This window comes from Penicillium diatomitis, assembly GCF_028827545.1.
Source record: "Penicillium diatomitis strain IBT 30728 chromosome Unknown utg000005l_segment0_segment0, whole genome shotgun sequence".
Taxonomy (NCBI): Eukaryota; Fungi; Ascomycota; class Eurotiomycetes; order Eurotiales; family Aspergillaceae; genus Penicillium; species Penicillium diatomitis.
Window position 1 is genome coordinate 863,173 of NW_026623177.1, and position 21,312 is coordinate 884,484.

The window sequence follows — 21,312 nt, forward strand, 5'->3', positions numbered from 1 at the left end:
CTATGATACAAAACCGCTTCTCTATGATACATTGTTTATACATAAGGTATTTTTTTCTGAAAGACCATCATCAGTCCGAACCAGATCTCGGGCCAGGTCTTTTTCATGATGTTTCAATGTCCAGCCCACTAGCCCGAGCTTTGCGGGTCGCTTCGGCAAAGAGCTCCTTGCAAGGAACACGACTGCCCAGCCGGGCGCACAGCAGGAACGCACCGCTCAACTTGCGATGCAGTGAATAGGTTTCCTCCGGAGGCGGGGCCAACCGCTCACGGATCATGAGCGGAATCTGAGCGCGAACACGATCTGTGATAGTTTGATTGCGGAAATCATACACATCGGGCGAAGAGAGCATAAAGGGCTCGGCGATGGTGACGATGGACGAGACGTGAGCGTCAACCATCGCTTGCGACTCCATGCCAGTCAGGTATCCCAGTTCTACCGAGAGATCTCGACAGGCTTGACGGTCGTTGCGAGATGCGGCGACTAGCGTCCGCACGTACTTGTCGATAAATTCCTTGGGATACTCACGCGAGGCACCAAAGTCAAGCAGCTCCAATCGGTTGGTGCGCGCATTATAGAGGAAGTTGGTCCAGTTGGGATCCGTCTGCATGTATCGGAATTCTGTGATTTCGCGGAGACACAGACGCATGATTTGAGTGCCGATCCAGTCACGTTGCTCTTGACTGAAGTCTTGGATTTTGGTAACTGCAACACCTTCCAGCATTTCCATAGTGAGGACTTGCTTGCCCGAGGCCTCTGGAATCACCTCGGGAACGAGGAAGACAGGATCGTCTTCGAGGAGCTTGCGGAAGCGTGCTCCACAGTCTGCCTCGCGAATATAATCGCACTCCCAGGCTAGCTCAACGCGCGCATTAGCGATGGTCTTGTCGAGGTACAAGCCCCTTGGGAGCATGCGAGACGCAGTGAGAAGAATGGAGAGATTGTTAAGATCGGAGTCAATAGAATCTGCAACGCCTGGGTATTGAATTTTGACGGCGACTGGTTTGCCAGTACTTTTGAGCACAGCGGAGTGAACTTGGCCGATCGACGCAGCGGCCATAGGGACTTCGTCAAATGACGTGAACAAATCCCGCCAATCTGGTCCGAGATTGTCGGCCAAGACTTGATTGCGTTGTGAAGCTGGCATATAATCGGCACGATCCTGGACCCGCTGGAGGACAAGCTGAATGGGCTCAGGAAGCATGTTCGAATCCTGAATGCTGAGCATTTGCCCTAATTTCAAAGCAGCACCACGCATCTTGGACAGCTTCGCCACAAGCCTCTCCATGTTCGCCGCGCTGAACATGATGGACCCAGAGTCTTGACCACCGGCTGCTCGCCGCACGGTCTCGGTGACAGCGCCGAAAGCCATCGAGGTTGCGAGACCGCCGTACTGCCATAACCTCCCCAGTCTCGATGATGGCACCCTCGATTCCACCATTTGGTATGGGAGCGGTTTTGCCGATGCGTTCGTCTCAGCTACGGGAGGGACAGCGTCTTTGGCGACCTCGGCCGCCAGCTCCTCCATTTCCTTCTCATCTGTCTTTGTCGCTGTTGTCGAGGAAGGCTCGGGGGTTTCGATGGCCTGAGCCAGCTCCTCTCGCACAAATCGATCCCTGTCAATGGGTGGCCACTGCGCTTGTGCCCGTGGCGGCGGTCCCGGCTTCCCTGACAGCATTCTCGAGACTCTTGGACTGTGAAAGAGGTTCTGCATGACCTCTTCCGGCAATTCCGACGTTTCCGCACCCATGTTTGACTTCTCAGACTTCCTGGCCGAGTAGAAGACGTCGGCATTCAACCCGTCATTTCCCGTGCTCTGTGCATCTTCAGCCGCCTTGGGCAACTTCATTCGAGGCAATGCGGACAGATTGGGTGCGGTCTGGTGAGAGGGCTCGTAGAAGACCTCTTGCTGAGGGCTGACGTTAAGGCCGTCCAATGTTTCGTCGCCTTTGTACTGCGCCGTGTGAGAGGGGACTTGGAATTCTGCCTGGCGCTGAAGTCTGCGAGCCTCATCGGCAGTCAGCGGTTTTGGTGTCGCGGAAGTCTCGACGACGGTGTGATCTCCTTTGGACATGTCCACGGTCCTTGTCTGAGGCGTTTGGGACGGTGCACTGGGCGTCGGCGGAGGTGCTGGCGATCTTTCATCATCACTGAAGCGACGAGCTAGAGTGGCGGCCGCCTGGGCCGTCAGGATCAAGCCCTCGGCTTGTTCCTTGAGGCCTTTGGTTAATGACGAGGTGCGGGTGTAGACATCGAGCTGCCGCTGCCGGATGGCCAAGTGTTTGACGGCGATGGATTTGGAGACATTGAGAAAGTGGATAGCATCCAGCACCCTCCGACCCGACATGATCTGTCAATCTCCCAGTCACCAGTGACTTGTTGTCACCAGCTCGAATGACAAGGGTGGGTTGGCGTGGGAAGATCAACACGAGCGGAGCCGGTCCAACTTCCTGTGGTCATTATTGTGGGCAAAACCGGGCGGTGTCGAAGCGTCGAGACTGTCGTCAGTGGGAACTGGGAACCTGAATCGCAGTAGAGTTCCGCTGCGGGTCAACCCGCCTGAGAATCATTCTCACTAAGCCTCAGGTATATTTAGGTAGTAGCACAAGATTTTTTCTTGAATATCAAACCACGGAATAGCTGTTCATGGTGGAATCCTGGGACGCCCGGAAATCAAGAACAGGAAGAGGGATCTGGATAGCCATGGGGTCATGTAGTGAACATCTGACATTGTGCCAGGTAACTAGCTATAATGGCAATCAAACTCAATAGTATATTACCAGAGACGGCTCACCAGTCTATACGAATCGACACTAATTTCCGTCAGCCGAGTCTGGTGTGGTGCAGAAAATGGAATACAATAATAATGGATGTCATGGATGACTCCATGCAATTATTCAGCCACGGGGATGTGTCAAGCCTCCGATCCACATGAATAATGAGAACTCCCCGTTCCGATCGCTCCGCACGCGACCTGCACAGCGAAACGAGCGGCACTGACTCGCATCATCGCACTGATAGAGAATCCGCCGGGCGCATGCGGCCGTCTCCGGACGACGCTCCACCCGGTGGACCACAGGCCAATGACCGGGTGGTGTTATACTAGCGACATTGAACAGGCGCTCCAGTCGGAGGCCAGCATGGAAGGAGTTTAATGTGATTCGGGCGCTGATTCCCTTGACTGTAATCGTCTTATCAGCCGGTGGGCCTTCGGCCGCCATTGAGAGGCCTCGCACGGAGTGCGAGTTCGCCTGGGCATCGACTTTAAAAAACACCCGTTTACCCGTCGTGGGACAGGAAACGACGGGTTCCCCAGATTCGGAGATATCTTCCCCAGATTTGTTTCGTGACAGTTCCACTAGAATCTCCCTCGCTCACTTCCTCAACAACCTGAACAACATCTGGAAGGCCACTCGAGAGCATTTGGTCACTATGTTGCAGGACATCGCCCAGTCCCACCACCTGCAAGACGAGATTGACCAGCTTGAGGCCCGTCTCCTCGACATGCGTACACAACTCGCCACATCGAAGTTCACCAGCACGTGCCCGACATCTCGCTCGTCCTGGATCAATCAAGATGCCCCTTGGAAAGCATCCACAGGTAAGATTGGGAGACGTTCTTGTGCGACAGTTCCCAGCAGCCGTCAACACGAGCATTCAATCCATGCGCAAGGCTAACAATCGACTATTCGACCCCCGCTAGACCTGGATCAATCCCACCTGACACGCTCACAATTCCACTCGGACTCGGTCCGCACCTCATCACTACACGCGCTTCTCCTGCTCTCCGACTCTGCCCTCCCACTCGGCTCATTCGCATACTCCAGCGGGCTGGAGTCCTATCTGGCCCACAACAAATCCCTCCGCGCCAACCCTCTCACCTCCTTCCACCGCTTCCTCAAACTCTCCATCGCCTCCCTCGCCAGCACATCCCTCCCCTACGTGCTCGCCGGTTATCGCGAGCCCGCCACCCTGGAAACCCTCGACAATGACCTCGACGCCTCAACACCTTGCATCGTGGCCCAACGCGCCAGCGTCGCACAAGGCCGCGCCCTGATCGGAGTCTGGGAACGTGCATTCCGCAGGAGCTTCGTCGGGCCGGGCCCGGGTCCTGCCGCAACGGACACCGGCGCCGGAGTAGCCACCGCCGCCATCGAGGACTTTTCCGAATCCCTCAAGCTCTTCTGCGAAGATCAGGACGAGTATGACCCCGGGCCACAGGGCCATTTCGCGCCCCTGTGGGGGGTCATGTGTCGGGCCATGGGACTCGATCTGCACCAGGCGGCGTATATCTTTGTGCTCAATCATGCCAAAGCGGTTCTGAGCGCGGCAGTGCGGGCCTCGGTCATGGGTCCGTACCAAGCGCAGAATATCCTGGCCAGTCAGACGTTGCAGGAGACGATCATCGAACGAATCGAGCGCGAGTGGAATACGCCGGTGGAAGAGGCGGGCCAGGTGGTGCCGGCGCTGGATCTATGGGTGGGGCGGCATGAGTTGCTGTATAGTCGTATCTTCAACTCCTAGGTGTATTTTCTTTTTCCCAAGTTGACCATAGAAGGAAGTGGGTGAGGTCCTAGGTGCCATCATTAGCCAGGCGTTGGATGATTCTTTTACCCATTCATTGCGTTTCGATGCAGGTACATCGTCAGTTCAGCGAGAGAATACGGATATTCTTGATTAAATATACATCAATGTACACATCATCAGCAATTCGAATACAGACCATCCCTCAAACTACCCGAGATAGGACGGCCTTGGCTCAGGACTCACAAGAACATCAACACCTATCAGCCTTTTGAGAGAACCCCCGACCCGGGTTTAACCATACGTGAACCCATCTTGGAGGGACCCAAGGCTGACGCTCCGCCCCTGTCCACGCCATCGCACGGGGTCGGGCGAGAGAATGACGCGAGCGATGCTCAACTTGATCGGTGGACCGCAGCTGCAGCGCGCTGGGAAAAAAAAATGATTTCTCGGTGATTGAGGCCTTGGAGAGTCTTTTCAAGTAGATAGCGCAGTGTTCAAGGGCGCATATCGCACGAAGAACGTTTGCACGGAGAGACGCGAAGAGACGAGTCGAGGCAAACTGAACGACGTAAGCTGAGGCCCAGGGTTGCGGAAAGTTGAGGTAAGCCGTGTCGACTTCCGTTGAGTCAAGTCAAGGTAGGGCAGGTAGAGGAGTTAGAACTGGTGGGAGGAGAGGTGGGATTCAACGTACGAGTGGAATGGAACACCTTGCCATGCACAGAAGGAATCATACAAAAGTGGTCTTTCATTTCGGGCTTGTAGATTCAGAAAATCTGATAAGGTTTCATCGAACAGTATTCCTACATGACGGGCAGGTCTAGACTCGCAGAATTGAGGGACGAGATGGGAGCACAGGGCGATGGTGCCTTCCTGGAGAAGCACGTCTCGGGGAAAAGGAGAAAAGAACGAGCGCAAGGCCCTTCGCTGAATGTGCTGCCATCACAACCTGGACCCAAACAAAGAATGGTAAACATGAGAGACATCCACAGGGTGCCTCTGCCACGTTAAAAAGACATGAACAAGAATTCCGAGGTACTCAACAACAGCGAGTACGGGAATCAAGAGGTCAACAAACGCCACCTCCAACCTGATCCAATGACGAAACAATTGGAGCGAATAGAAAAAACAAAACAAAAAGCAACGAATCCCAAGACCAATCACCGAACACCGCACCATGGACCGGCTGAATGACCATCCCAAGAAAGGTAGAGGAGAAGAGGAAAAAAGTGCCCGTCGACACAAGTCGAACGAAGAGGAAAGGAGGAACAAGAAAGGTGGTATAATACACAAGAAGGAGAAGAACCAAATGATGAGTTGCAACAGATCACAGGGTAATGTGCATGTGGTCGTTGCTTCCGAAGGATCTATTACAATTAGGGCACTTTCGAGACCGAGAAGTGAGTCGCTCCTCGACGCAGTCTTTGCAAAACACGTGGCCGCAGGTCTTGATGACGGTGTTTTTGAAATTGCGACGACAGACGGTGCAGAGCGCAAGAGTCTGATTTCAGGGTTAGAGAACGGTAAATAAGCGTGAAGGGAGCCCAGATACGAGATAATGTGGACTTACCCGTAGCATCTCATATTCAGAGGAATTGTTCCCAAGACTCTTGTTTTTCCAGTTATCCAAGCTCTTCTTCGTATCCGTGAGGGTCTGCTTCAGGCCGACGAGTTCCGTCTCTGCTTGCCGCAACGCGGCCGATGTGCTGCTCAAAGTTGCATCCTTCGACGTAGAAAGATTCTTTAATTCCGCTACCTGCTTTTTCAAGCCTTCCACGGCGATATTGCTCTCCGTGAGTTGCTGCTGGCTGTTCCGCTGCTTGTCAGAGGCCGACTTCAGAGCCTCCTTCATCTCGTTCACTTGCTTATCCATATTCAATAGCAGAGACCGGGTAGCAGCTTCGGATTCCTTCAATTGAGACACAATATCGGATGTCTTGGAGTTCTGCATACGAAGGGTGCGAACCTCGGCGTCCCGAGCTTCTTTGCTCTTCATAGCGGCAAAATACTTCTGGTCGGCCTTTGACTTTTCGGCGGTCAAACGTGCGACCTTGTCTTCCCAAGCTTTGAAATCAGTCACCTTCTGCGAGGCGAGCGTCGAGAATTTCTTGTAAGCCGTTTGCATGGATGTCAACTCCGTGTTGAGCATTGAATACTGACGGTCGAGACTGGCATATTTGGCGCGAAGCTCTTCAGTAGAAAGCTTATCAATCTCTTCGGTCGTTGTTGATCCTACTTCTTGGACTCGCAACCTCTCAACTTCGGACTCCAGGGCTGCGATACGCGCCTCCCTCGCATCTGCCAGTTCCTGCAGCTTTGCACCGGTCAATTTTTCCTGATCTTGGCTTGTCTTCCGTATTTGCTGATCTGCGAAAAGCTCATCCCGAGTGTTGCGTATCCGCGCCAGGTCTGATTCAGCTCTCATTAGTGCTGCTTCCTTCTCCGCAATTGCAGCATTGGATTCCTCCTCTAATTGAAGTTTGTAGGCATTTCTTTCTGAGCTGTATTTTTCAACCTCCACACGTAGTTGTGCGTTCGATGCTTCAAAGTGATTCAAGCGCTTCACCACATCGTCGTGTTGGGATCGAAGTTGTTTGAAAAGATCAGTGTGAGCGTAATCATCATCGGTAAGTTTGGAAGACTAAGAAGAATGGGAAGTTAGATTCAACCTTGCAAGCCTAGAGCCTGGACACATACCTTCACTTGCACATCGGTAATCTGGGCGAGGAGTGTGGCGTTTTCAGCTTCCAACTTCGAGAGCTGCTCTTTTTGCTTCTCCGATACCACTTTTAATTTATTGTAGGATTCTTCCAGTTCCGTACTTCGCTCAGCGGTAGATGCCCCGCCATTTGTGGGAGAAGACTCGTCGCGTCTGGTCCCGACATTTTCAGAACCGGAGCGCTGTCCCCCTAGCAAATATTGTTTTTCCAACTTGGCAACTGTCAAACTGCGTGCCCGATCGAGCTTCTTTTCAGCGACCATGTAACGAAGTGAAGCTGCCTCTAAGCTTTCTTCTAGTTGCTGCTTCTCGGCAATGGTCTGTTCCAGTTTGGCAATCGTGACTTTTTCTTCCGCAAGTTTCTTCGCTAATTCTCCCTGAAGACTCGTAACATCTGGTGACAGCCTGTCCACACTGGACTGAAAGTAAGTGATGATTTCGCGGATTTCCTCAGAACGCGTTTTCAAATGAGCCTCAAATTCATCGATGTCGGCGAATTGGAGAGAGCTTTTGAAGGTTGATTCTTCTGAACATTAGCATATTCCACTTGGCTGGGAGATATCGAAAGGAACTCACGCCTCGAGCGTTCGTGCGAGGGGCCAAGCAACGTTTTGACTTCGTCGACGAGCTTGAAGGAAATCAGCGACATGCGACAGACAAAGTCTCTCGATATAGGCGGGTGTGAACTTACCTGATGAAACCACGCATCAATAGCACGAAGATGATCGTCATGATAGGCGGCAGCTTTGGTCATTCGGTTCAATTGTGACTCAAGACTGGCTTTTTCGCGCTTGTATTCTTGCATCTGGCGGAGGATGGCATCTTTTTGAAAGCGCTGTTGCGATTCGTCTTTAGCAACCGATCCAACAGAGAAGTAGTACCTCACGGTACCCCGCAAGACCCATGTGAAAAAATATCAAGAGTTTTCAAAACCCACCTCCAAGTCATCGCGCCATGGCATATCTGCATCTGGGTGGGGTTTGCTACCACCGTTGACAGTGGTAGCTTGCTTCTTCGACGGCGGGGCCGACTCATTGTTCTCCGCCGCCGGCCTCTTCCGGTCCTCCATCTTGACAACTGCGGACTCTGAGGAGACAACTGGAGAATCAACGGCCGTCATCGGTGGCTAGACCGGCATCGATGAGGGGATCCCGATCACCGCCAGTCCGTCTTATCAGTCAACCACAGACCAGAGATCGCGATCGAGTGCCAATCCGGCGAAACAGGCACCGAGACACAGACGCAGTCTGGCTTTCACAGGGAGCACGACGAATGGAAGTGCCGACAATTGCTGTGGTGTGGAGCTGCGATGGATAGGATTGAAGGAGTTGAAGACAGGAGGATTTTCAACGAGGTTTAGCCTGCGGCTAGCGCCTCGCACGTGACAAAATATCCACTTCCCCGGTTGCGCGACACTTTTTCATGGTCTCGACCTTGCAACCCCTCAGACTTGCAAAGGGACCTGCAACTATGAAGTCATTTTCGAGTTCAGTAGTCAGTGAGTAACTTCACAGCATACTCCAGCGAGCCCACAATTTACCACTTACTAATATGTTTGACTCATAGATAAGTCGGGCAAGAAGTTCGCACCGAAGGCGCCGCCCCGCCGCGGCGCGCCAGTTCCTGCTGCGCCCGCGCGAAGGACCAGTTCAGCGCAGCAAACCCCGGCGCAACAGACTCCCAAGCAACAGACTCCAATTCAAACCGCAAATGCGCAGTTGGAGAAGGAGACTACTGCATCTGTTCCTCCATCTGCTTCTCCCAGAGAGCAGCAAACTCCTGCGATTGCTCCACCAAGTGAAGCTGTTGTCTCAGAGTCTGCCACACCGGCGGTGGCATCGCAGTCGGCTACACCAACTTCCATACCTCGTCCCCTCCGCAAACCGTCTCTTACAAAGTCCACCAAGATCGCTCCGCCTGCCTCCAAGAACTCCTCCCTCGCTACAGACGCCCCTGACGTTCCCACCTCACCACGAACTTTACCCGCCAGGACATCAGATGTTCTGCCCTCAATTGAAAACGAAGCCCCGGCTGTGAATGCAACCGAGAGAATACCCTTGAATGAAACAACGCTTGCGGATGCAATTATTTCCTCAAGTCAAGCATCTCCTGCTCCACGAGATGTACGCAATTCCGATGAAGCGATCTCTCCTCGCCAGTCAATATCAGGACCGCAGGCTTCACAGTCATCACCTGTTGCTGGAAAGTCCCTGAAATGGGCTAGGAAGACATCTGACTTCACGAATCGAGGCAGAGGCCCGCTGAATGCAGTGCTTCCTCCAGAACCCGCTACTACACCCAATGACGCAGTGGGGGGCACCCTGATATCCAGATCTTCGGTATCCAATGGAGCGGGAAGGAAACGAAAGGCCTCCAATATCTCGGAAACACGCCGTGAGTCCGAAAAGCCCAAACGCCGTATCAATAAGCGTGAGCCAACCCCTGAGGGTGCGGAAATGGTGGAAATCCTTCCCAATGTGGTCAAAATGTCCGAACTGTGTAAAGACCTCAAGACTGGCAAGAAATCTAAGCGAGAGACTGAGTTACGAAGGCTGGAGCTTGAGGAACTAGAACGCAAACGGAAGGCTCAAGAGGAAGGTTCAACAACAGCATCTGTACGAAACCCCGATGGGGCAAATACTGGCAAGACGGATCGTCTTGCAGAGCCTCAGCAGTCTGCTTCTGGCCCAATCATGCGCATTGTCAATGGTGAAATTGTCCTTGATAATGCGTCACTGGAAGTGGATCGGCACGCCGATGCCGCCCGAGCCGCCGGTGATCTGGAAGATGTTGTCGAAAACCAACTTACTCGCAAAGTCAACCAAGCGACGTATGGCAAGCGTACTAAGAATGAATCTTGGAACGAGGAGATGACAGATCTGTTCTACCGTGGATTGCGGATGTTTGGCACAGACTTCATGGTCATCAGCAAATTGTTCCCCGGGAGATCTCGTCGCCAGATTAAGCTCAAATTCAACAATGAAGAGCGCAAGGATCCCCAACGAATCAAGGATACTTTACTCGGACCACGCGAGACCATAGATATCGCGACATACTCGGATCTGACGAATCAGACCTACGATGACCCGAAGGTCATCCAGCAAGAGCTGCAGGAAGAGAAGAAACGTATTGAAGAACAAAATGAGAAAGAAAAACGAATGCAGGAAGAACTCCTGCGCAACCCGACTGGTGCAGACGGAGACGGCAACGCCGATCCTACAAGCGACAAGGGCAATGCTGCGAACATCAAGTCCAAACGCAAAAGGAATGTGAAAAGCGCAGTTGGCGGTGGTACTGAAGAAGTTCTCGGGTCCATTGATGATATCCCAACGGCTTGATTTCCTTTTCTGTTTTCTTTTTACCTGGTAACACGTATTGATATCGATTCTTATCACTGGAAGCGGGCGCGGGCGGATAGCATTCGAGGACATTCCATAGCGCATTTGAAGGCGTTCTGATAGCTCATTGATATACAAAACTCACGGTCTGGACAGTGGCGATTCAAGCCCCTCGCTAGAATGACATAAATATTGATATGCCACTTGATCGGTTTTGTCACCGCTTCTTTTGCATAGTCGAAGGTGAAGGGTCGAATCTCCCCGGCCTCAAGTAGGTATGGTAAGACCGGGTGGCGAGCTGAATTGATCATCTGCGTCGCGTCGATCCGAAGCCGGTACTCGTCGATGTGGACGAGAATGAAGGTGACGAATGTGAGGACGAACCGCCCTCCCCGGCGTCGTAGTCACGCTGTCCACCGAAAAAGGACCTTTCTTGCTGCGAGAATCCATGATTGTTAGTGTTGTTATTGGCACCGCGACGTCCCAGTCCGTATCCCGCTGCTGCACCACTCAGAGTTCCCGTCCAAAAGCCCGGTCGCCAGCCTTGTGAGGATGTCTGACTCCCCAATCCAAAGCTGGAGTTATCGTCAGAGCATGTACTGCTGTAGGGAGGAGGAGGCCCAGGATAGCCTCCATCACCCGGGCCATCACCCCCATTCCCACCACCGCCGCCGCCGCCCCATCCACCACGTCCTCTCGCGGCCCTTCCTCTTCGGACGCCCCGTTGACCGAGGCATTCTGAAAGGAAACGCGAAGCGATGAATAGGAAGACAGCGGCAAAGAAGCCGAAGAAGACAAAGTCCGCTACACGCTCCGCGAAACGTTTTCCACCTTTTCCAGAGGCCTTCTTGCCCCGGCCAAGCAAGGACGACCAATCGTACTCGTCGCTCGATTTTCCAAATCGCTGCTCGCCCTTCTCCGTGAGGAGCATACGGTACTCGACTCCGCAGCTTCCTTTCAGAATCCACTTATCCTGGGAGTTTCGATATCCCTCACATATGACGTCAGTTGCGCCTAGCTTGAACTCGGGCGGCAGTGAAGCGGTACAAGACCATTGCACGTCTTCCGCATCGTAGTCGTAGCCGTCATTTGTACAGCGCATGACCTCGATCTGGTACATGTTACAAATCTTCTTGGACGGCCCAACGCAAGTGAGCTGCGGAATTGGAGAGACACGCCGAGATGTGGTTTGGCGATTGGCTCGGAGCGTCAATGTTTGGACGTTGGAGAGCAGGATGGCATCTTTGCCTGGTGCTTGATGCGATCTGTCGCACGCCGCTGGAGATACAAGTAAGAATGATAGAAGCGTCGATATCGAGTAACGCATTTCTTAGAGACGTAATTGCGGGCGAAGCGCAGAGAGACTGAACCGGGCCCTATGTTCTGGAGCTTGCAAATGCGGGGCGAAAACCGGGATATACGATCACGTCGAGGTCGTAATGTCAAAGTGGTACCTAGAAGAAGAGATTCTCGGGCTTGAAAATAGGCTTGTACATGCCAACTAGGTAACTGTGCTGAAATGCTTGACTGTGTCGTACTTTTATACTCAAAGTAGGCTAGCGCACCAAGTAACGTGGCCTAATAAAAAGGCCAAGCCTAGATCATCGATGAGAGAAAGAAACAAGGGACAAGCATCTTATCGATAAGGGATAAAGTTGGCCGTCAGAGATCCGCCGAGGCTAAACTTTCCTTCAACCTGACATCACTGGCCGGCACGACTTCAAGTCACAAACGGCGGCTCGCAGACTGCCATTGACGATGGCGCTGCCACAAGGTAGGGGTGCCCAAAATTGCTGAAAGCATCCGGATTGATTGCTAACAGATGCCATCAGGTGATCCCGTCAATGTGACCCCTCAATCCTCGTATGCTGATTCAAAACTGTCCTTTGTGGCATTAGATAGCTGACTTGATAATACCAATTCATCTCTGCCAGCTTGTCTTTCACGCAGGGCTTTCTGCTCGGCCAGCTCTCTGTTGTACTTCTGATCGGCGCTTTCATCAAGTTCTTCATCTTTGGCGAACCCCCACCACCTCCATCGCGAGGTTTGTCTAATCGCACACCTCACCGACGCTATAGCTCCGCTTCCAGTCCCTTGCAGGACAGTCAGAAATCGCTCCGAGAAAAGCCGTCTACATCCAATGTTCTACGGCCTGTTCCAGCTTCGTCAACCAACACACGCTCAATTCTCCGCAAAACATACTACAGTGCCATTCCTGCAAATCCGTCTTCCAAACATGGCCGCCATCGCATGCACCATTCCTCGCATCAACCCGAATCGCTGGACTGGTTCAATGTTTTAATTGCTCAAACAATCGCGCAGTATCGCCAAACTGCATACTTGCTCAAAGACTCGCCAACTTCATCAATCTTAAGCTCCCTTACTGCGGCTATGAACAACCCCGAGAAGAAACCATCCTTCATTGAGAAGATCAATGTCACCGATATTTCACTCGGCGAAGAGTTCCCAATCTTTAGCAATTGCCGAATCATAACAGTCGATGACCCCAATTCCGATGGAGGCAGGCTGCAGGCGTTGTTGGACGTCGATTTGAGCGATGACAATCTATCGATAGCCGTAGAAACCCAGTTGGTGCTGAACTACCCCAAACCACGTTCGGCCATTCTGCCAGTGGCTCTATCGGTGTCCGTTGTGCGATTCTCTGGGACACTCTGCATCTCACTTATTCCAGCAGCCACTGATCCACTTCAAACCCCGTCGACCGCGCCAGCCGCGGCGCCAGACGCCACAGATCAACCGGATAGTACTAGACAAACCTCAGATGCTGGCGCGACCCACGGCCAGGCGCAGCCAAAGAACAGTCCGAAGAGCAACGTTGCATTCTCCTTCCTGCCCGATTACCGACTTGATCTCTCCGTGCGCTCACTGATCGGGTCTCGCAGCAGACTGCAAGATGTGCCGAAGGTAGCTCAGCTTGTGGAAGCGCGTGTACATGCCTGGTTTGAGGAGCGTGTGGTCGAGCCTCGGGTGCAGGTCATTGGACTCCCGGATCTTTGGCCACGGATGGGTCGTACCGGGGTGCGGACAGGCGAGGACTCCGACGCAGGCTCGGCGGCAGCACCCCGAAGTCCCGGCTCGACGGATACTGGATCAGCTCCTCGCTTTTCGGATGATCGCTCGCGAGGCTCGGATGGATTACGATTCCGTGGAGGCCTAGATGCGCGACTAGGGCTGGGGGCAGGCTCGCGAGGCAACAGTTTCAATCTAGATTTGAGCAGCTTGCGAAGTCCTAGTATGACTCGGCAAGACAGCGCTGGTGCTACGCCCGATCCGCTTGAGGTGCCTGGCGCTCTGCCAGAGGTATGATCTGCATTCCGCAACGAATTTATGGCGCCAAGTCTTTCATACAATTCTCAATGGCATGTGTGTCTATTTTTGGGGCCTATTGAGCCGTTGACACGTAGAGGTAAAGATCTACCAGGTGTCTCAAAGTGATAAGAGAAGAAAACAGAGAGATTCCGGAATCCTGACATGGAAGATGTATCATTGAATATCGTCATTGCGTGATCGTCGCATTCTTCATGAGGTACCAACAAGACGAGGATACTAGTTCGCAGCCGCTGTGGGCTTCAAAACTTTCTCAACATATGACTTTCGGTGCGGGTTCACGTCGACCTCATCGCTGCGGTTGAGAGGGGTCCATTTAGGCTCGTCTTGGAACAGACGCATCGCCTTCACATACTGTCACAGTCACAATTGTTGCAAAAATTAGCTATCTGGTCTGTGGGAGATGCGAACAACTCCCCGATTCACTTTGTGCACGATCACATACGTTTTGCGCATCCGTTGTGAAGCGATGATAGATGCCCGCTGGCAGGATGATCATGTCTTCCTTGACCAGGTCAATGCGGATCCATTCGTCGCCCTGTCCACGAACATCAAAGTAACCTTCACCATCGAGAATATAACGAATCTCCTCGTCCTCATGCAGGTGCTCTGCAAAGAACATCTTCACCTTCTCTTCATAGATATCACCCATGGCCTGCGGTGAGACACAGACCTGATCACGGTTCTTGTAGCCACGCTCCTTTGCAATAGCATCGACCGCCTCGATTGTTGGGCAGTGGTGATAGGTCACACCGAGCGATGCGAGCTTCTCTTCTGAGACGGGCCGACCAGAGTCGTGTGGCTCACGCTGGTCACCCTGTATGTTTACAAGACTTATAGTGAGCAATAATTCATAGACCGTTGCGTCATAGATTGAGATATCAACGTCGCATGATTCAGGATTGGGGGTTCTACTGACAGGCTTATTGTCGTACCAGTATGCTCTCATATTGAATGGATGCAGCGAAAATTCCTCGGCAATTATTCAAAATCTGAAGAATCAGAAAGCTTATTGCATGGAAAGAGTACACAGCTGAGGAACGCGGGACATCATCAGCCCCGCAATTGGCTGCAGCGATTGCGCAACCGGATTATGTCATCTCTTATCAATCACGTGGATTGGTGATATCTTTGTCTTATCGGTCGGAGTAAGTCCGCAGAATAGTCGTTTTGACAGCCCGTCGTCAAACGTCCATATTCAGATCGTATCTGTCATGCTGCTAAGGGCGCGCTTGGCATCTACAGCGCGTCAGCGCCTGTGGATTTCGTCACTGACATTCAGGAGTCGGGGACTTGCAACTGTGTCCAACAATACCCAGTTCGTACTTTTCTCCTCGTTCAATTGTCTTTGGAAACGCCTAGAACTAACACTTTGGGCTGGAAATTAGAGCCTACGATGTTGTGGTCATTGGAGGCGGCCATGCTGGATCCGAGGCATGCGCTGCCGCTGCGCGAGCTGGTGCTCGCACTGCGTTGGTCACTCCCTCATTATCGAATATCGGCGTTTGCTCCTGCAATCCCAGCTTTGGAGGTATCGGCAAGGGCACGATGATTCGTGAGATCGACGCAATGGATGGTGTCGCTGGACGCATCATCGACAAAGCAGGCGTCATGTTCCGGGTGTTGAACCGGTCGAAAGGCCCGGCTGTCTGGGGGCCCCGCGCGCAAATCGACCGCGACCTATATCGAAAGTATATGACAGAGGAGTTGGTCAACACGGAAGGTCTGAGTATTGTCGAGGGCAAAGTGGCCGACATTGTCGTTTCGAAAGAAGGATGTGAGGATGTGGCCGGGCCCCAGGGAAAGATTGTGGGAGTGCGTCTCGAGTCCGGAGAGGTGATCCCTACGGGTCGTATTGTCATCACCACGGGGACATTCTTGGGAGGTGAAATTCACATTGGGCTGGAAGCCTATCCCTCTGGACGAATGGGTGAAGCGCCAACTTATGGACTGAGCAAATCTCTCCGTGACGCTGGCTTCCAGCTCGGCCGACTCAAGACCGGGACTCCTCCGCGATTGGACATGAAGTCGATCGACTTTTCAGGCTTAGAAATTCAGCGCGGTGACTCCCCACCGATGCCTTTCTCTTACCTTAACTCGACTGTGGAAGTGGGTGATGAAGGCCAGCTCAACTGTTGGCTGACACATACAAACGAGGCATCCCACGAAATCATTCGAGCCAATCTCGAAAACTCAATTCACATCCGCGAGACAGTCCGCGGTCCACGATACTGCCCTTCCCTCGAGTCCAAAATCATTCGATTCAAAGACAAACAGCAGCACCAGATCTGGCTGGAACCCGAGGGTTTCGCCCCCAATGCGGTCATCTATCCTAACGGCATCTCAATGACAGTACCTGCAGACGCCCAATATGCCATGTTACGAACTGTGCGTGGTCTAGAGAACGTGACAATGCTCCAGCCAGGCTACGGAGTTGAATATGACTACATTGACCCTCGCAACCTACGACCGACGCTCGAAACCAAACTGATCGGCGGTCTCTACCTGGCCGGCCAAATTAACGGCACGACTGGATACGAAGAAGCCGCCGGACAAGGAATCATCGCGGGTATCAACGCAGGTCTTGCGTCGCAAGACCGAGGCTCGATGACACTCACGCGCTCGGACGGATTCATCGGCATCATGATCGACGATCTCATCACAAAGGGCGTTTCCGAGCCATACAGAATGTTCACTACCCGCAGCGAATACCGCATCTCCACGCGCTCCGACAACGCCGATCTGCGCTTGACCCGCATGGCTCGCGAAGCCGGTGTAGTCGGCGATCACCGATGGCGTCAATTCCGCGAGACCGAAGAACAGATCCAGGGGCTGCAAGCGCTCCTGGAAAACACACGACTTTCTTCAACGGCCTGGTCGCGCAAGGGCTTCAAAGTCCGCGCCGACACGTCCATCCGCTCAGCCCTCGACATTCTCTGCCTGGACGGATCCGACATTGACACGCTGATCCCTCACATCGAAGCCGGACACGGGAAAGCCTACAATGCGTCGTCGTTTGCGCCTGAAATCCGCACTCGCGTCGCGATCGAAGGCCGATACGCACCTTACCTCAAGCGCCAGGAAAAGATGGCCCATCGGTTCCAACAAGACGAGAACCTGCTCCTCCCTCCCGATCTAGACTACAGCAAGATCTTTGGAATCAGCAACGAGGAGAAACAAGCGCTTGAGCGCGTTCGTCCATCGAGTGTCGGTATGGCGCGACGTATTGAAGGTGTCACCCCGGCTGGTGCTCTCCGTCTACTGATGCATGTTCGTCGAGGTAGTGGATTTGTCAAGGCAATTGACCAGCACTCCACTTCTCTCCCATGAAGGTGATGGAGTCTGCTCCTTGAATTGTTCAAGCAACGAGGTGCGCACGAGTTGCGATGTTATCATGTATTCGGGAGTGGTCTTCTATTTTTCTTCTCTGTTGTTTTTGTTGTTCCCCCCCCCCCCCATTTGATATCGTAGCATAGCGGAGCACAGTCAGGGCGCTGGGTATGAATTCCCTTTGTATAGTACGCAAATTATTTACGGGACCCATTTTCATCTCATTTCAACACGAACACATCAATGGTGTTTGTGATGTTCTAATACAGTCAAGTCAAATTTGATGGAACATTCCAATAGCACAGACTTAAGCAGCGTGAATTGAAGATGGAGGCATCATGAGAAGTTATTGCAGAAAGTCAGACCCCCACCTGAACCTGGTGGAGTCCGTGGTGAAGCGGCATGCCCCTAGTATGGGGTGACTACAGAGAGCACGGTCTATAACTCTATCACTCTACATTCATCAGCAATGAAGATCCTTTGTATGAAATAATGTATGAGAAATCTAAAACACATATCTCTATAAATCAAGGAAAAAGCAAAAAGTTGCCGTGGTCCGACAATTACAATTCCATAGCAACTCCGAGCCGCGGAATTGGGAAAATATAAAAGCGATCCCATGGATGACGATGTTCGACTTCAAGAATTCAACGATGCCATCTGCGTCCTGCACTAGCCATGGCATGCTGGAACAGCTTGGAATGCAGGGAGGATGGAGGAAAGGGCAGTATCATCTGAGGAGTGGGTGGTGTATGGTGAGGAGACGGAAAAGTCGAGAAGATGAGGGTATGTGGGGAGGGCCCAGTCAACAATGTCACTCCGTGGGTGTTGGAGGGGGACAAAATCGAGGATGTTTTGTAAGCGTGGAGGGTGAGATGATAGATCGGCACAGACACAGACAAGAAAGACCAAAAAGCCCCAGGCTTTTCCGACGCAAAAGAAAGAGAAAAATAAAAAGGCAGACTATTGAGAACACGCTCAGAGGGGATATCGAACATTGATGCAGAGAAGGATGACACAAGAGAAAACAAAAGCGGACAGCGCAGCGCTGGTGAGAGGGTTCCGCGAAGTGGAAGTGAGAGAAGGAGGAGAAGGAGGATGAGATGCAGCAGTCAGTCAAGACCCGTCTGGACAAGATTTAATCGGTCTTTTCATTGACGGGCTTGAGCACGGCAGGAGTATCAGTGGGAGGAGGTCGCTGAGTGTGTGGAGGGTTCGTCTCAGCCACCTGTCTGGGAGCCGGTGCCATCTTGACCTCTTGAATACGCATGTCTCCTTCACTGCCGCCACGAGAGCTCTGGCTGGGCTCGCCGTTGGGTGGCTGGCCCTCCAGCATCATCTCAGAATGCTCACCAATGCCGTAACGCTCGGCAGCGGGGATTTCGTGGCCGTCCTCCAGCTGATCCTGCTTCTGGGGAGTCCAGGCAAGGTAGTCACGACGAACTTCCACATAGTCGTAGGCGAACTCGCCGAGCTGGTCGTCGTCCATACCGAGAAGTTCGGCCTCTTCCGAGGCACGCAGGTTCAATCCGGGGATGGCGTTAATGCCGTAGGCAATAATCGCAGACATGACGAAAGAGTAGGCAGCAGTGGCGACAATGTATGCGATCTGAATGTAAAGCTGCTTCCAGTTGTGGATGACCCAGCCACCAACGCCCATGCCCGTGTTGACACCATCCAATCCGACGATGGCATCGTCAGCGAAGAAGGCATTGAACAAAAGACCGATAATGCCGGCAATGCCGTGCTCAGCCAACACATCCATACTATCGTCGATTCGGATCCAGTACTTGATCTTGGTGGCGTAGTTGCACACAATACCCGTCACAATGCCGAGAACGACACTAGCCCAGGGAGAGATGAAACCGGAAGCAGGAGTGGCAGCGACCAGTCCAGAGATCGTGCCGGAACACCAGCCGACCATGGACCACTTGCGGGCCAGACGCCAGTCAAGCAACACCCAGGTGATGGCACCGAAGGCGGCAGTGAGGTTCGTGTTCCAAGAGGCCATTGTGGCACGCAGGTTAGCACCAAAGGCAGAGCCACCGTTGAAGCCGAGCCAGCCAAACCAGAGGAAGACGGTTCCCAGGAGAATCAAAGAAACGTTGTGTGGGCGGAAGTTGAGCATCATACGCTCTTGACGGCGGCCCAGGACCATGCTGTAGGCCAGCGCAGAGAAACCGGAGCCGATCTCGACGGGGCCACCACCGGCATAGTCGAGGACGCCGTATTTGAAGGCCCAGCCGTTGGCGTTCCAGGCCCAACAGGCAAGCGGGCAGTAGACAATTGTGGCCCAGATGAAGGTAAAGACCATGGCGGGGAAAAGACGACCACGCTCTGCGACAGCGCCCATGACAATAGCTGCTGTAACGGCACAGAATTGCATCTATACCAGGGGAGAAGAGAAAACTCGTGTCAGCCAACCTTGGATTCTTTTATTCTTCGGGGATCCCTTGAGCAAGAAGACATAATCCGCTCAGTCGGAATTTTTCACGAGAAACGACCTACCTGATAGAAAGCGTAAAGCAAAGCAGGAATCAATGCGGATCCCTGACTGGGATTGGCGAGCGTGTTCATCAACCCAAAGTTGCGCAAGTTGCCAATGAAGCCATTGGTTGCCGAGGTCGAGAAGGCGAGCGAGTAGCCCCAAAAGTACCATTGGAAGGTGATGACCGACATGGAAGCCATACAGGCCCAAATCATACTCAGAGCGGACTTTCGTCGCGCCAGGCCGGAATAGAGGAAGCCCAGTCCGGGGATCATGACCATGACCATGGCCGACGACACGATGATATAAGCCTGATCACCGGACTGAAACCATTTGTTGACATTTTCAACGCCTGCGGATGGGAACAAGTCAACAATCAGATCCGGTTCGGTTCACAATGACCCGGCAGCCTCCGTGACAGAGAGAGAGAGAGAGAGAGAGAATACACAGACGAGAGGAGGGTTATGTGGCCGGGAGAGTCAACGACAAACGATCTTCGAGGGAACAATACGTACGGGAATCACCACCCAGGTCAGCGTTGGTCGTAAGACCGTAGTTTGCCGGTGCACCAACCCAGTTGTAGGAGGCATAGTCTGGCGCGTAGGCGGCCTTTCCGTTGAACGTCATCTTGAACGCCGAGGGGAAAAGGGAGCTCCGATGAGCTCGTGTGACAAAAGATCAGGCGTGGACGAGGCTACCCGCAGCGAAGGGTAATCCGGGATGGTGTCACCGTCAAATCACGCAATTGTCGATTCTCACTTTGTCCTCTTGGCCGTGGATGTTGTATGATAGTGTTCAGTAGGGTTAGGGTTGCGTCAATTCCAGGAGGGCTGGAGATGGAGAATGTTGATGTCGGCGGAGAAGAAAAGTGTGGGGAGGTGAGCAGCAGGGCGATGGAGAAAAGAAGAAGTAGAAGAATGACCGATGCGGTCGAACGCTGGTCCCCGGTATGGACGAGGAATTGGCCTGTACAAGAAGAAGAATGAGGTCCCAGCGAAGATCGGAGCGGAGGGTGTGGAGAAGTGGGCGAGGAAGAGCGTGAGAGCAAACGAGTCGCCACGAGGAGATAAAGCCGTAATTAGTATTATCCCGGGATAATCATACATGGACGATAAAATTCGGGAGCAAGTCTGGCAAGGGCCCTCCCAGACCAGCCATCAACGTTAATTAAGGTGACCCGGAACTGCGTGGGAATATTGCCCACCGAAAATGGGGGGACCAGACCACTCCGAAGTAGGAAATCTCCATGTTTCTTGTTTCTTCTTTTTTTTTTTTTTTTTTTTTTTTTTGGGCGGTTTCCAATCCTCGGATTTTTCGTGTTCAGAGCTGGTTTTGCTTGGGCGAAATGATCTTGCTTTTTTCCTTCTTTCTTTTTTTCTGGTGTGCAGTTGCCTTGATCACTGATTGTGCACCTGTTGGACTACTGTACAAAGTGTCCAAAGTGGACATGTCTAATCTGGGTGGTCATTTCATCACTGCTCATCTCTCATTTCCAATTCGCCGCTTCTGCATCCCTATCAAATTCGCGCAGGGCGTGATCGTGACAGACTCGGGCCCAAGAAAAG

General features: G+C 52.7%; 9 protein-coding genes across 9 annotated transcripts; 4 read left to right on the forward strand and 5 right to left on the reverse strand.

Moving 5' to 3' along the window:
- Positions 1–103: 103 nt before the first annotated feature.
- Positions 104–2,347, reverse strand: N7539_004941 (protein kinase COQ8; the record flags this gene model as incomplete). Its single annotated transcript, XM_056934543.1, has 1 exon — positions 104–2,347. The coding sequence occupies one exon, from the start codon at positions 2,345–2,347 to the stop codon at positions 104–106; it is 2,244 nt and encodes a 747-aa protein (XP_056789737.1).
- A 1,085-nt stretch (positions 2,348–3,432) lies between these two features.
- N7539_004942 (urease accessory protein UreF) lies at positions 3,433–4,524 on the forward strand (the record flags this gene model as incomplete). Its single annotated transcript, XM_056934544.1, has 2 exons — positions 3,433–3,601; positions 3,704–4,524. The coding sequence occupies 2 exons, from the start codon at positions 3,433–3,435 to the stop codon at positions 4,522–4,524; spliced, it is 990 nt and encodes a 329-aa protein (XP_056789738.1).
- A 1,327-nt stretch (positions 4,525–5,851) lies between these two features.
- On the reverse strand, positions 5,852–8,363 carry N7539_004943 (E3 ubiquitin-protein ligase BRE1; the record flags this gene model as incomplete). The annotated part of the gene is made up of 6 exons (XM_056934545.1): positions 5,852–6,025; positions 6,095–7,165; positions 7,222–7,766; positions 7,820–7,871; positions 7,935–8,078; positions 8,181–8,363. The coding sequence occupies 6 exons, from the start codon at positions 8,361–8,363 to the stop codon at positions 5,852–5,854; spliced, it is 2,169 nt and encodes a 722-aa protein (XP_056789739.1).
- Positions 8,364–8,713: 350 nt separating this feature from the next.
- Positions 8,714–10,581, forward strand: N7539_004944 (transcription factor TFIIIB subunit BDP1; the record flags this gene model as incomplete). The annotated part of the gene is made up of 2 exons (XM_056934546.1): positions 8,714–8,741; positions 8,810–10,581. The coding sequence occupies 2 exons, from the start codon at positions 8,714–8,716 to the stop codon at positions 10,579–10,581; spliced, it is 1,800 nt and encodes a 599-aa protein (XP_056789740.1).
- Positions 10,582–10,888: 307 nt separating this feature from the next.
- On the reverse strand, positions 10,889–11,908 carry N7539_004945 (DUF1183 domain protein; the record flags this gene model as incomplete). Its single annotated transcript, XM_056934547.1, has 1 exon — positions 10,889–11,908. One exon carries the CDS (start codon positions 11,906–11,908, stop codon positions 10,889–10,891), a length of 1,020 nt encoding a protein of 339 aa, XP_056789741.1.
- Positions 11,909–12,403: 495 nt separating this feature from the next.
- On the forward strand, positions 12,404–13,908 carry mmm1 (ERMES complex subunit MMM1; the record flags this gene model as incomplete). Its single annotated transcript, XM_056934548.1, has 2 exons — positions 12,404–12,444; positions 12,516–13,908. The coding sequence occupies 2 exons, from the start codon at positions 12,404–12,406 to the stop codon at positions 13,906–13,908; spliced, it is 1,434 nt and encodes a 477-aa protein (XP_056789742.1).
- A 240-nt stretch (positions 13,909–14,148) lies between these two features.
- Positions 14,149–14,878, reverse strand: N7539_004947 (acireductone dioxygenase (Ni2+-requiring); the record flags this gene model as incomplete). The annotated part of the gene is made up of 3 exons (XM_056934549.1): positions 14,149–14,283; positions 14,375–14,762; positions 14,865–14,878. The coding sequence occupies 3 exons, from the start codon at positions 14,876–14,878 to the stop codon at positions 14,149–14,151; spliced, it is 537 nt and encodes a 178-aa protein (XP_056789743.1).
- Positions 14,879–15,143: 265 nt separating this feature from the next.
- On the forward strand, positions 15,144–17,259 carry N7539_004948 (tRNA modification protein MTO1; the record flags this gene model as incomplete). Its single annotated transcript, XM_056934550.1, has 2 exons — positions 15,144–15,247; positions 15,318–17,259. 2 exons carry the CDS (start codon positions 15,144–15,146, stop codon positions 17,257–17,259), a joined length of 2,046 nt encoding a protein of 681 aa, XP_056789744.1.
- A 1,138-nt stretch (positions 17,260–18,397) lies between these two features.
- N7539_004949 (ammonium transporter) lies at positions 18,398–20,374 on the reverse strand (the record flags this gene model as incomplete). The annotated part of the gene is made up of 3 exons (XM_056934551.1): positions 18,398–19,645; positions 19,768–20,099; positions 20,263–20,374. 3 exons carry the CDS (start codon positions 20,372–20,374, stop codon positions 18,398–18,400), a joined length of 1,692 nt encoding a protein of 563 aa, XP_056789745.1.
- Between the last annotated feature and the right edge of the window lie 938 nt (positions 20,375–21,312).